At 35.3% G+C, this 15,715-nt stretch overlaps 1 protein-coding gene across 1 annotated transcript in view; it reads right to left on the reverse strand.

The window, feature by feature from the left end:
* Mycbp2 (MYC binding protein 2) overlaps window positions 1–15,713 on the reverse strand; it is a gene marked incomplete at its 5' end in the record, with an annotated part of 279,711 nt that extends 263,998 nt beyond the window's left edge. Inside the window, one exon of the mRNA XM_033760909.1 lies at window positions 15,604–15,713. Within this exon, the coding sequence (XP_033616800.1) occupies window positions 15,604–15,713 (110 nt within the window). The remainder of the gene's footprint in view (window positions 1–15,603) is intronic.
* Window positions 15,714–15,715: the final 2 nt, after the last annotated feature.

Below are 15,715 nucleotides of genomic sequence, written 5' to 3' on the forward strand. Positions count from 1 at the left end.
ATATATATATATATCAACTTATGGTTTTCTGTAGAAGGCAGACCTATTCTTCTGTGTAATTAATGTAATAATATTCTCATCAATGTGTTCAAGCATCAATGAATAAATTAGTGAGGAATAGTAGCCTGATTACTAAGCAGAAATGTTTTATTTACTTAACCTAGCCTGCTAATTAGCAATAAGAGATTTTTGAAGTTCAAATTGATTTAGGGGAGAGATGCAAACAGATTTCCTATACATAGCTTCAAACTTCCTTATCCTATTTAGAAGTTATCACATGAGGAGAGCAGCAGAAGAAAAAATGAAAAGAGGGTAGGAAAATAGGGCAGTGGGGCAAGGAGAAATCTTTGAAAAGTTGTGGCTATAGACCAGTGATGGCAAAACTTTTAGAGTCTAATGTCCAAATTGCAAGCCAAAACCCACTTATTCATCGCAAAGTGCCAACACTACAATTTAACCTGAATAATGAGGTTTTCGAGAAAAACTCATACACTACCATCTTTTTATCTTACAAACAAATAGCATGCATGCCATAGGGTCACTACCACAACTATAAAACAACCTTTATGCAACTTTAAACTTAGTTTTGATAGTGCAGGAAAATACAAATCAAGACACAACTGTAATGAAAATTATGCATTTATCCTGGGTCTCAGAGAAACATCCCAAGAGCAATGAGAACAAAAAGTAGGGTCTCACCAATCAAGAGAAACAGACTGGCAGAATGGATTAAGAAGCAAAATCCAACAATATGTTATATACAAGAAACATATCTAGTGCAAAAAGAAGCCCATAGACTGAAAGTGAAAGGGTGGAAAACAATTTTCCACTCGACAGGAGCCCAGAAAAAAGCAGGGGTAGCAATCTTATTCGCAAAGTAAATTTCAAACCAAAACTGATTAAGAGAGACAAAGAAGGCCACTACAGCCTTGCAAAGGGAGCAATTCAAGAGGAAGAGATAACAATCATAAACATAAATGCATCAAATATAAATGCCCCAAACTATATAAAACAAATTTTAAGTAACATGAAAAACCAAATAAGCACTAAAACAATTGTAGTGGGGGATCTAAATACCCCACTATCGCAAAACAGACAGATCATCTAGGCAAAAAATCAATCATGGTCCTTGCGCTTGCGAGACAGTCGCCAGAACCACTAAGCTAAATCCCTGGCCCCCTAGTCTTATATCTTCTATCCCTTTCATTCTTATTCACTCATCTCTCCACTATTTTTGTTTGTTTGTTTTTGCCAGTATTTGTGTCTGGTACCTCTTTGATTTTACTTCTGAATTCACAATGTTACTGTAACAACTACCTCATGGACTACCAGCTACAGATTGCAGGCCAAATCTAGCCTATCAACTATTTTTGTAAGGTTATACTGGAATATAGCTATATTCACTTATTTACATATTATCTATGACTGCACATAATATATACTATTTACATATTATCTATTACAACACAGATTTCATGGTCCAAAACTACTGAAGTATTTACTATCTAATCATATGCATATGTCAAATATATATCATATGCATAGATGTCATATGTACTATGTATAATACTTAGGTCTCATACATATGATTGCATATACAGTCAAACATATATATAATAATAGCATGTGTCTAGATTCCCAGAAAGAAATTAGAAATTGGGTCTAAAGTAATATTTGAGAAAATAAAGGTCAAAACTTGCCAAATTAAATAAAAATGTCACACAGATATAAAAAGCTCAATGAACACTAGGCAGAATAAACACACGCACAGAAACATATTTTACAAATGTGCTCAAATTGTTAAAAATCAGATAAATCTTAAGAGCCAGAGAAGGTGTTAGGTAAAAAAGGTGGAAAACCAGGACCAAACCTGGACCCTAACAAGCCTTTATTATGGGAAAGGATCTGCAGGGCTGTCTCTGAACAAAGGAGAGAAAAGCAACAGGGAGCTTCTTTTTTGGAGCAGGGTGGGGTTAGTTTGAGCTGGGGTGGAGTTGAGCGGAGGGGCCTGTGACATCACTAAGTGGGGCTTGTGACATCCCTAGCTGCAAGGAGGTAGCAAGTATTAGGTTACTCTTTTGGTGGGAGAAGAGGCACGATGGGAAGAAGACGCCTGTCCTTTTAGGGAGAAGCCATATTTTAACATGGAGGCTGCTCTACCATATGGCAAGGGAAATCTAACAGAAGGGTGTTCTGATTCCAGTATGGAGCATAAACACAAATGCAGCCTATTATCCCCACTGTTTACAACTCTGGACAAAGCTCAGGGCAAAGGGGATATTACTTGGGGACTTTGAAAAATAAACAAAAGCAGACTGTGGACAGTGATCAAAACTTGAAAAGCAACCTATGAGAGTAGGACTCTGCTTAGTTATTTTTTGTCCTTTTTCAAACAGTTCTGTCTGAAAGCCAGGAAGCAATCACTGTACTACAGAGCAACATCCCAGTCATTAAAACTCTAAGAGAAACCTTGTCTTTTTGGCAAAGGAACTGGAAAAGGCACTCCTGCACACTGGACAATACAGAAAAAATTATTTCAAAGGAGAAATATACAGAAAGGGATATCCTAATCCTGTCCATAAATCCAAGTAAATTTTGAGCTTACTCTGGAGCTACACACAGGTATAACTCAGACCACTCCAGTGTAGGCAAAGGCCCTGAAAACTGAACTACAATTTGAACCACCACTCACAAAGAGAAACACCAAATTTGCTGTCTAAACCTACATGAGTTAATACTCTGCTAAAAAACAACAAAAATCAACATTCTCCATAGAATTATAATAAGCCTCAGAGAATACAAAAGATGACATTCACAGTGTCCAAGATACAACTCAAGATTCTCAAAACACAAAAAGCAAAAAATTATAATCAATTTCAAGGGATAAGACAAAAGATGCCAACTTTAAGATAATCAGCTACTATTGATAAATATACTCCATCAAGAAAAGGCAAAGACAAAGTGTATGAAAAGAAGTTTTCAGTAAGGAGAAATTATGTTTTAAAAATTAAATTGAATAATAAAACACAAAAATTCACTACATGATTCAGTGAAAACACAGACAACAGAAAAGAGTTTGTAAATATGAAAATGAATCAATGAAAGTTACCTAGTCTGAAATGAAAGAGAAAAAAGATTGACAAAAGGAACACTGAACAGCTAAGAGATCTATGAAAAAAATCTCAAAAGTCTTACCATAATTGTCACTGGAATTTTAAAATGAAGACAGAAATATGAGCAGAATATTTTAAGAAAAAATGGCATAGAAAACCCTAGAATTGGTGAAAGACACAAATTTACAGATACAAGAAATTCAGCAATTTCCAAGGAGGGTAAATTCAAAGAAAACAATGGCTACCCACATCTAATCAGACTGATGAAAACAAATCAAAAAAGGTGAGGCATGGAGCACTGTCAATGCTATTATTGTACTAGGGATCCAACCAAAGCACACTCAACCAATGAGCTACATCCTGAGCCCCCCTTTTCAAAAAAATTTTGAGACAGGTTCTCAGTAGTATGTTGCTCAGAGATAAGACTTGAATTTTTTCTTCTCCCTTCTCTGTTCTCCTTCTTCTTCCCTTTTTTTTTTTTTTGGTACCAGGGATTGAACTCAGGACCTTGTACTTGCCAAATAGGCTCTGCTTTGCTATATCCCCTTGAATTTGTAATCCTCCTGCTCAGCCTCCCTAAATGCTGGATCACAGGTATGCACCATTAAACATCTCTTAAAATTTTAAAATTCTTGAAAACAGCAACAGGAAAATAACACAATGCATTGAAGGGGACAGAATTCAAATTGCCAAATATTTTTTGTCAGAAATCAGAGACTAAACAGAAAGCAGAATAATGACTAAAGTGCTGAAAGGAAGGCTGGTGAGGAGGTACACACCTGTAATCCTGGCACTCTGGAGGCTGAACCAGAACAGCAACAAGTTCCAGACCAGTCTGCATTATAAAGTGAGATCCTGTCTCAAAAATAAATAAACCTTAAGGTGCAAAGAGGAAGGGGAAATGGGAGGGGTAGAGGAAAAGAAAGAAGGGAATGTAATTAATATGAGAAAAAGAGAAAATGGAAACAAAGTCTTTGTAGACGCAGAGGAGTGGAGGGATGGAAGGGAGGGCAGGGGAATGGGGAAAAAGTAAGAAGCAAGATGCATGATGTAAAAGTGCAAATTTCCAATGATGACTGTCATACCTTAAATGTGCAAATAAAATTAATTAAAAGAAAAAAATAAACAGGGCTAGGGATATAGCTCAGTGGTTCAACTCAACTGCCTCACAAGCCCAAGGTCCCAAGTTCGATCCCTGGTACCAAAAAGCAAAACAAAACAAAAAATAAACAAGCAAACAAATACTGCTGAAAGGAAACAAGTGCGTACTTAGAATTCTGTATGCCCCTAAAATATCTCTTAGGAATGAAGGCAAAATAAAGACATTCTCAGATAAGCAAAAAGAATTTATCCTTAGCAAACTGAAATGCTACCGCAAGCAATATGCTGTAGTAAGCAACATGCTGAAAGGAAAGGATGTATATTCAGGAGTGAAGGAAGAACCACAGAAATCATATACTGTAGAGCTAAACACAAAATACTACATATTTTCCTATAAGTGCCTTAAAATACATATGACTGCTGACAACAAAAATTATAATATTGTGTGATGAGGTTTTAAAAGTATGGCGACTACAGTATACCATATATGTCAGTCAGAGAGGAGAACTAAAAGAATCTGTACGGTCACAAATTTTCTATTTCAAGAAAAGCAGTATAGTAATAACCCTAAGTAGACTATGAAAGGTTAGTTATATCTCTAGAGTGTAAAAATTAATGGAAGGAGGGCTGGGGATTTAGCTCAGTGGCACTGCGCCTGCCTGACTTGCAAGCACAAGGTCCTGAGTTCAATTCCTGATTAAAAAAAAAAATGAATGTGAGGGAACTGCTAAAAAATAATCCAAAAATCAAGTGGAAAAGGACAGAGAAACAAAGAAGTAAAAAGAAGGCAATAAAGTGGTAAATTTAAAACCCACCCATATCACTAATTATGTACACTAAACATGAATGATCTAAAGCAAGCATGTCTAACCTACAACCTATAGGCCACTTACGCTGTTTTTTAAATGTTTTAATAAGAAATTTTTTTAAGTCTGTTATACATACATTAAACAAATTATACTTTATATGCATTCCAAGACAATTCCTTTTAATGCATCCCAAGCAAGTGAACAGGTTGAACACACCTGATTCTAAATAAAATTTAGATTCCAATTAAAAGGCAAAGATTGATAGAGTAGATATTCTTTAAAAGGAGTGAAGTAAAATCCTATACGTGCTGCTCACAAGACAGAAATTGTAAATGTAATGATACAGATAGGTGAAAAGGTAAATGGGTAGAGAAAACTTAATGTGCAAATGATAAGCATAAGAAATCTGGAAAGGTTATTGCAATACCAGAAAAATAAATTCATCCTAAATAGTTCTACTGGAGATAAAGACAGAGTTATCATAATAAAATAATAATAATGAAAGAATACAGCAGGAACTTTTAACAATTATAAATATATATGTACCTAGTAACATTCAAACTGTATAAAACAAAAATTGGCAAAATTAAAGGGCCAAAGACAAATTCACAATTAAAGTGAAATATTTTTAATATGCCTCTCTCTATAGCAACTGATAAAACTAGACAAAAACAAATATAGGCATAAAATCCCATCTAATTTAAAGTAATTGACATTTACTTTAGTCTACATCCCAAAATGGCAGAACACACACTCTTTTCAAGTGTATAGGGTACAATCACCAACGGAGGACATATTCTGAATAAAACATACCTCATTATCTCAATAAATGTTAAACAATCAAAATCACACAGTGAGAATCAGAAAGTGATAAAAATAATATAAGAAAATACTTTATATCAGAAAATAAAAATAATTCTTAAAGATGGGTGGGTAAAAGATAAAACCACAATAAGTATTTAAAAGTAATTTGTACTAAGTGACAAATATAAAACAATTAAAATATCAGGGATGCACTTACATAGTATTTAGATGAAATTCATAGCTTTAAATACTTATATGAGAAAAAGAAAAATCTAAGAACAGGGACTTAAGATTCTACCTTACAAAACTAGAATAAAGAACAAAGAAAGCTCAAAGTGAAAAGAAGTGAAATATAATGATAAAAGTAAATAAAAAAAGAAAATAGGTTAATAATAGAAAAAATAACAAAGCCAAAAGTTGGTGCTTTGAAGTTATAAACAAAACTGACAAGTGCTATCTAGAATGACCAAAAGAAAAGAAAAGGAAAGAAAAAACACTGTAAGGAATAAAAACAGAAACAATCAGAAAAGAAAGAGACATTGGTACACATCCTATGAACATTAAAAGAAAAACAAAGGTATGTATATACTTTATAGCAAAAAATTTGATAATATAGATGAAATGGGCCAATTCCTTATAAAGACACAATCTGCCAAAACTCATAAGAAGAATACAGAGTATCTAAATTGTCTATACCACTTAAAGAAACTGAATCAATAACTTCAAGATAACCCAAGAGGTGTATTGGCGAATTCTATCAGATCTACTGGAAAAAAAAAAAAATCAGTTCTCTATAATCTCTTACAGAGGGCAGAAGCAGCATGAATACTTTTTAGTTCGTTTTATGAGACTAAATAACCCTAACACTGACACCAAACAAAAGACATTTTCAGATCAGAAAGCTACATGCCTGTATCTCTTGTGATATAATGCAAAAAAAATCCTGAACAAAATGTTAGCAAATAAAACAACTTATAAAGAAAATAATATACCACAACCAAGTGAGAATAAATTCATATAATTTATCATGTCAACAGCCTAAAAATAATGAATCACATGATCATCTTAATAGCTGCAGAAAAAGCATTTGACAAAACCCAACCCACTATTCATGACAAAAATTGTCAATAAGTTAGAAATCAAGGAGCACTGCCTCAACTTAGTAAAGAATATTCACCCCCAAAAAGCCTCACTGCTAACATAATAATGGTGAGAGCTTTCTCACTTAGATCAAGAACTATGTAAGGACATATGGTCACCCTTCTTAATCAACATCATACTGAAAGCCTGAGCTAATACAATAAAACAATAAAAAGGAGTAAAAGGTATAGAGATCCAGAAGTAAGAAATAAATTGTTTTCATTCACAGATGGCATAATTGTCCATGTATAAAATCCAAAAGAACAGACAAAAGAACTCCAGGAACTAATAAAGAGTTTATAGCAAGTTTACATGTTATAAGGTTAATATACAAAAAAGTTTATTTCCAATACATCAGCAATAAAGAAGATTTTGAAATTAAAAACCACCATTTACATTTATATCACCACTCCCCAAAAAGGCATAGGTATAAATATATATACAAGATCTATACAAAGAAAATATAAAACTCTGATGAAAGAAATCAAAAAGCTTGAATAACATCTCATATTTAAACACAGGAAGACTGCATGTTATCAAAATGTTAGTTCTTTCCAACTTGATCTGTCTCAAATGAAATACCTGTAAACATTCCAGCAATTATTTTGTGAATTCTGACAAACTGATACTAAAGTTTTTGTGGATAAGTAGAATACCAGAACAGCCAAGAAAATACTGAAGGAAAAGAACAGAGTTAAAGGACTGACACTACCCAACTTTATTATAAAAAAGCTATAGTAATAAAGACAGCATGGCATTGACAGAATGACACAAAAAGATCAATGGAATAGAGAGTCTAAAAATACACTCACACAAATATAGTCAACTGACAACTAACAAAGGAGCAATACAATACAATGAATGGAGTGTCATAAATTAAGTCTTTTTGATAAATGGTGCTGGAAATCCAAATGCAAAGAAATGATCTAGATACAGATCTTATATGCTTTACAAAAATTACCACAAAATGGAAAATAGTTCTTACATGTAAAGCATAAAAGTACAAAACTCATAGGTGGTTAATGTGGGAGACAACTGAAATGATAATAGGTGTGGCAAAGAGTCTTTGGACACAGCACAAAGGTATAATCCATGAAAGAAATAACTGTTACGTCAACTTCATTAAAATTAAAAACTAGATACTCTAAAAAAGGCAGTGTCAAAAGAATGAGATGACAAGACACAGTTTGGAATAAAATATTTGCTAAGACACAACTGATAAAATACTGTTATACAAATTATATCAGGAACTCCAAAGGTCAATAACAAAACAAAAAATCCAATTAAAAAATTGGCCAAGGGCCGGGGACTTAGCGCAGTGCTTTCACCACCTTGCAAGCACAAGAGCCCAAGTTCAATCCCCGGTACCAAAAAAAAAAAAAGGGCCAAAAACCTTAACAATCACCTCATCAAAGAAGGTATAGAAATAGAAAATAAGCATATGAAAAAAATGCTCCACAACATATGTCATCAGGAAAGTGCAAGTTAAAACAACAATAAAATACACGCATAAAATGGCCAAACCAGAACACTGAGGTCACCAAATGCTGCCAAGGAAATAGAATAAGAGGAACTCTCATACTTTCTAGTAGTAAAGCACAATGATACAGCCATTCTGAATCAAGGTTGGCAGCCTTCTAAAAACTAAATATACTCTGACCATATAATCCAACAACTGTACTTTTTGGTCTACACAAAACCTACAAATGGATGTTTATAGCAACTTCATTCTTAACTGTTAAAACTTAGAAGCAACCAAGATATCCTTCAGGAAGACAAACCATGATATATCCAGACAATAGAATATTATTTAGCATTAAATGAAATAAGCTATCAAGCCACTAAAAGATAAGAAAGAATTTTAAACATGTATTACTAAGTCAATGAAGCCATTCTGAAAGGGCTACATACTATATAATTCCAAATATATGACATTCTGGAAAAGGTAAAATTATGGAGACAGTAATGAAAAAAACATCAGCAGATGCTTTGGTTTCAAAGTTGAGTGAAGCAGACAAAACTAGGGCAGTGTAAACATTCTTTATGATACTAACAATGGATACATGTCACTATAAATTTGTCCAAATCCCACATAATGTACATTTCTAATAGTAAATCCTAAACTGTGAACTTTAGTATTACGATGTGTCTATATAGGTTTATCAGTGGATATAATATGACTGGGTATGGCGGTATATGCCTATAATCCGAGCTACGAGAAGCTGAGACATGAGAATAATAAGCACGAAGCAAGTCCGGACAACATGGGGAGATCTTGTCTCAAAAAGTAAAAAGTCCTCAGTGTCAGAGCACCCCTGGATTCAATCCCTAGTATTGCAAGGGTAGGGGGGCTTTTAATTTTCTATCAGATTAGCACCTTCTGGATAGTATGGCACATGATGAGACAAATGGATCCTATGGATCCTCCTTTGTTGTAAAAGGAGTCTCTAACCTGACTTATCCTTGTGCTGGTGACACACCCAGAATATGTGTCAAATCCAGTCAAAATGAATCACAGTCCTTTCCAAGGTATAAGAATTGTTTGGACTTGAAGGATGACTGGTCTCTGCTGTTGTCAGGCTGGACTTTCAGTAGGAGCAATGGTTGCTAGGATAGCACTGACAAATAGAAGCCCTCTACTGAACCTCCGCACAGCCAAAAGAATTTCCTAACAGTAATAAATATTAACAGTAGTACTTATTATTATTAGTAATACCAACAGCAGAGTCAAATATTTAATAAGAATGCATGTGCCAACAACTTACTGCTTGAAAAAGAATACACATAAACTGGAAGATAAAGTATTTTACTTAACTTTTAAATAATGAGAATCACTTAATAGTAGGACATGTGTACCTGCTGAGCTCTATAAAACTTCTCAAGCTTGGAATCAAACTAAATATGCCACTTTCCTTTGCTGTTCCACATTTCTGTGATGATGCTTGATTTATATCACAGAAACTATCATACCAAAATTCCAAATTTGTAAAAAATATGACAACATCAAAAGGAATGTAGTAATATCTAGTCAAAATCATGAACTATCTCAGCCTAATCCCTCCCAGCAAAACCTGTATGTTTAATCTGTTTTTGAGGAAAATATGAGACCAGTATGACTTTAAAGCAAATATTTTCAAATTAATATTTTTATTTTCTTTTTAAAACCCAAAACAAGATATTTCTCTTCTCTTGAGCTGGAAGACTAGTTCATTTCATATTCTACCTACCAGTATGCCAAAAAGGCAATCTTTTGGCTTAATATGTGTTTATTCACTATACAAGAGTCTATAGATCTAACAGCTATATAGGGAAAATTCTACTTATCCACAAATACAGATATACATATAATAATTCAATCCTATATCATTTTCTAACACATTACTATAGTAATCTCTTCAGGACTGATCAGTTTGTTCTAAGTAAATTCTAATTTTTACTTGTTTTTCAAGATGCTTTATACCCTTTGGCCAAAGGCTCCATTTTCCAAATGAATTTTCTTCCTCTCCTTCAGACACCTGCTTTCTATCTCTAACAGAAACCTCACACCTACTCACAAACTGTACTTTCTCACCTCTGTTTGTTCATTGCAGCAGGCCCAGATTCCCATTCCTGATTAGGCTTTCTTAGTCACTTGGTTGAAAAAATGTCCCAAGTACTTGCTTTTCTCACTTTTACCCTCAGATAGAAAACACACTCAAGTCTGAGAACTGCAACTTATAAATCTTTATAGACTAATGGTTGGTGCTGAGTAATAATCCCTGAATATTTGCTGGGTTAACTGACTACTTAACCTCTTACAACTGAAATTCCATACATTCATAAAATGGGTTAAAGTACCATTTCTACTACAAAAGAAAGCAGCTAAAGGAAATAAGCTCACCTTAGAAAAGAAAAAGTAATTCCCCATTTTGGTCATAATCTCCTCTACTATTCCATTACACTATTCTTCTACCATTGCAAGACCCAGATATCCTGACTCCTCTTTATTTTCTAGACTTATCAATTCTTTCTTGCCATCATTTCCCTTTTCACTATGGAGTCAAACACTGTCACCAAAAACCTTCAATTTCTTTTTTTCCCCCATCTCACTTTAATTCTGAATCAGTCAATGAAAAGTTTTTTCCACTTCTCTGTCAAGTTAAAACATTTATAGGGCCGGTGATTTAGCTCAGTGGTTCCACCGCCTGCTTCACAAGCACAAGGTTCTGAGTTTGATCCCCTGTACCAAAAAAAAAAAAAAAAAAAAAAAAAAAAAAAAAAAAAAAAAAAAAAAGTTTATAATACTAGTCTGACTGGAATTTTAAACATGATTTTAACAATAACAGCTAACCTTTAATGAACACTTAATATGTAGACACAATGTCCTCTGGATAATCCTATGATGTCACAAGAAACAAATAAGATCTCATTAACTTGCCCAACATTAACAACACAAAGAAGAGGTAAAATTGCAATTTGAACTAAGGCCATCTACTTCAAGAGCTCTAACATTCAGCCACTGAGCTACAGTGCTTCCCAGCTGCAAAGAAATACTACCATTTCCACTCAGACTGGAACAAACATTTCTTTCCTGTCCAACCCCCCTCCTTAAGAGAATGTTCAAATTCCGATTAGTCTCATTCATTCAAAAACATATATATTCAGTTCTTTAACAAATGTGTTCTTTCCATACTCAGTCAGTCAGAGACCAAAAACAAGAATAAAAGGAAAGATCCTTGCTTTCTCAAGTCGTCAAACCCCTCATTTTCAACAAACAAAACTAAAATAGCACATACCTTTTATTAACATTTAGGCACTTACATATATTGATTCATTCAATCTACAAACAACCCACATTATTGCTATTATTATTATCATCCAGATTCTACACTAAAAGAAATTGAAGCATGGAAGTTATGTAATGCATTCAAGGTTATATGGCTAGCAAATGACAGAGGCAAGGTTTAAAACCACTCTAGTACTGTATTAGAGTACAAGCCCTTAACCACTTTGTTAGCAGGCTATCAAATTCAGACAGTCCATTAGTCTTGGATCCCTAAACTCCTCAACCCTGCACGTACAAAATAAACTATAGTAATTCATTCATTCAACACTGGTTTTAAACAGGGATGGGGGAAAAGGCCTAAAATCGCAGTTCTCTGGTGGCTGAGGCAGGAGGACTGCTCAGAGTTTGAGGCCAGGATAAGCTAAACAGTGAGTTCAAAGCTAGCCTGAACTACATAGCCAGACACTGTCATAAAACAAAAACAAAAACAAAAAGACTAGCTTTGATAGTTAAGGTGGACTGTCAACTCAAATGGCTTCAGAGCCACCAGTCTGGATGGATCTGAAGATCCATCTCTAGTCACCCAATCCTTCCTTTCTGTTGCTGTTCCCCTGCTCTGCTTCCTGGCTGCCATGAACTAAGCAGCTTTGTACTGCCACACCCTTCTGCAATGATGTTTGTGCTTTGGAGCCAACCTACCAAGGACTGAATACTCTGAAACCCTTTGTCCTTTATGCTGTGTACATCAGGTATGACCAACACATTGGCTGATAAATGATTTGCCATGTTTTTGTTCCTTGAACATAAGCTTGTTCCCACCTCAAGGCTTTTATAATTTCCTAAAACACGATTCCTCTAGATCTGCCTCTTCATCATTATATCTTAACTTCCACAGAGACCTTTTCTGACCACGTCACTGACTATATCTTATCTTCAAATATTCTTCATATTAACTTGGTCATATTTTCTTTATAGTTACTTACTACTTACTACCTACAGAAATTACCAGTTGTCATTTTCTCCCACAAAAGCGTAAATTCCAAGACAATAGAGACCTGGTCTATTGAACTAATTGCTACCCTTTCAGCACCTTCACCACTACCAATCACACAATAAGCACTTTGATATTTACAAAATGAAAACAAAAAAAAAGTATGCTAGACATTCAGATTATCAAAATGGATACACTTCCCACTCTTGATAAATTCCCATTCCATATTAAAAGAAGACAAGTCTCTAACTTTTTCCAATACTAACCTTTCCACCTGTCGTCTTAGACCTGTCCCTAAGATAGCCCATTGACCTCTATCAATTATCCTCCTCTCAATTCTTTACTCTCTCCCTTGCCACTTACCTTGCTATATGTGAATACCCTACCTATCCTCCCATACTTGAATATCCTTCCAGCAACCCTCAATCTTCCCCCAGGTTACCCCATCCATCAACTATAATCACTTCCTCAAAAGTTATCAGCGACCTAGAAACTGTTCTCATTTTTCTCAGCACTTAATACTTATAAGAACTTTCAATCCACTTTCCTGGGACCAGAAGTGCTACTTATTATCAAATGGTTCTCTTGATTTTCTGATTTTTACAGTTTCCTTCATTGTCTCCTTTCTCTGACGTTTAAACTTGATGCTCACTAGAGCTTCATCATTGATTCTTGCTTCATTCTACATTTATCTCTTCTCTAACTCAACTAGTGCCCTATACAAATAATTATAGCTTAAATTCTAGCTCTTCTCTGTTATCTTTAATAAGAATCTTCTATTTATTTATTTAGGTTTTTTTGAGACTAGTCTTGCTACATAGTCCAGGCTGGCTTTGAACTCACTATGTAGCACAGGCTGGCCTTGAACTTTCTGTGATCCTCCTGCCTCAGCCTCTGGAGTGCTAGGATTACAGGCATGCACCACCATGCCTGGCCTGTAATTGAAATCTTAATCTGGTCCTCAATAAAGAGTAGTTGCTGTTAAAACTTAGAAAAAAAAATATTAACTGTAATAAATAATATTGTTGTGAACAATTCGTTTGCATGAGTACTTATTGAAATACTTGAACCAATCACTTATTACTTATTAATGGTTTTTACAAAATAAACCAAAGACTAAAAAAACCACTCATAAATTTTATGTATCTGATTAACCTACATTAATTTGTCTAACAGCACTAATCAACTCTTGATAAATATAACTGCATAGTAAAGTAGTAGAAAGTAAAGATAATATGCCAGTCACTAATTATTGCATAAGTCTTGCAGATAATATACAAAGTAATGTAAAATCTTTGAGAAAGGTTTGTATGGATTTACTTACAGTGCAATAATTTACTGACTCACAGTTCAAAATTATTCCTAATTATCAGAGCAAATTATCCAATATTTTGTACCATTTTCAAAAACATTATAAGAAACAGACTTGTATTACTCTGGCCTTCAGTTTAGGTAGTAAAGAGCAGTTACATTTTATCAATATAATAAACTACTTATATTCCCAATCCTGAAAACATTATAGACATAAGAAGACTGCTTTAACCAGAAAAAGTGTGAACAAAGCTCCATCTTTTTAACTCTCCCAACTGATAAACCACAGTGCACACTGATAAGCTACAAATACCTGCTTACAGCCCAGCCCCTTTACAATGAGAGAAATGGTTATTGCCTAATGAACTGCCCATTCAATAAATATAATAAACTATTTTACTCATTTGACAAAAATCTGACTATGTTTTCTCCATGTACTGCAAGAAACTGTAGGAAAAGATGAAGGCAACTCCCAATTACCATTGTCAAAGCTGGTGAAACAAGTCAGTCACCATCCTTCAGGGTATGTGGCATGCAAGGGCATAGAAAAGAAAACAACAGGAGAGCCCTTAGCAAAAAAAGGCACCCACATTTTGAGAAAAAGAAAACGAAAGTGACTTAGCATCCACATCAAGAAAACTAAAGTGCACCCAGCATAAATGAAAGCATCTTGGAACTACTCAAATTTTCTAGCTGGTGGCAGCTGAATACTATACCAGCTGTCATATTCTGAAGTTCTTCAGCCTTTCCCTTTTCTCTACAAAACTCCCTCTGATTCTAAAGCCTGTAAGTAATAGGGGAAATAGAACAGATGATGGGAAATGGCGATAGGACATCAGAACACAAGAGCAGCTGGAAGCACATTTCTAGAAGGCCAAAAGGCCCTGTTTGAAAGTGCAGCTCTAAAAGAAAAATCTGAGACACTTTTCATATCTACAGAAATTTCCATCTGCATCACTTATTCATAAACCTCTTAAAATGCAAGCTCTAGCCGGATAATAAAAAACTCGTCGTAAAATACGACTCTATCCTTAACCTTATACCATTGCTCCTTTTAGTGAAAGGCAGATTTCCTTTATGGAGGGTGGCAAGGAGAGGAAGGAATGTCATGGCCGGGGGAAGAGGGGGTGCAAACAACATTGCGGCAGAGACACTGGAAACGCCACTTCCTTCACCTCTCTTGCAAATTCTCTTCGTGAAACACAGTTGTCCTCTCTATCCGTGCCTACTTTCTCAACAATACAAACACACACGTGTCATAACCGACGAGCACCATCACCTCTTCTAGCATGACATGCTATGTTCTCATCCATCCTAACCACACACAGTATACACACACACACACACACACACACACACACACACACAAACACACATACGGTGCAGAAATTGCAGCCACCGCACCTTCCTCGTACTTGCCTAAGTGCTTCTACCACCAGCATCAAGAGCTGACTGGAAGACAGCTGGGAACGCACGTACGTAGACACACACGCGCTCTCGACACAAGGATGCACACACACGGGTGCACACGCGGCATGTGAGGCATGGAAGGGCACTGTAGAGACGCACCTGGAGGCCGGGTGTCCAGCGCTGCCGCCCCCCTGGTCCCTGTCGCTGAGCGCCGCGGTGTAGATCCTCCGGTAGCGGTCGGCCAGGGCCCGGCCAGACAGCAGCAGCTGGT

The sequence above is a fragment of the Fukomys damarensis genome, unplaced genomic scaffold, assembly GCF_012274545.1.
Source record: "Fukomys damarensis isolate Sample0158 unplaced genomic scaffold, DMR_v1.0_HiC HiC_scaffold_6, whole genome shotgun sequence".
Classification (NCBI taxonomy): domain Eukaryota; kingdom Metazoa; phylum Chordata; class Mammalia; order Rodentia; family Bathyergidae; genus Fukomys; species Fukomys damarensis.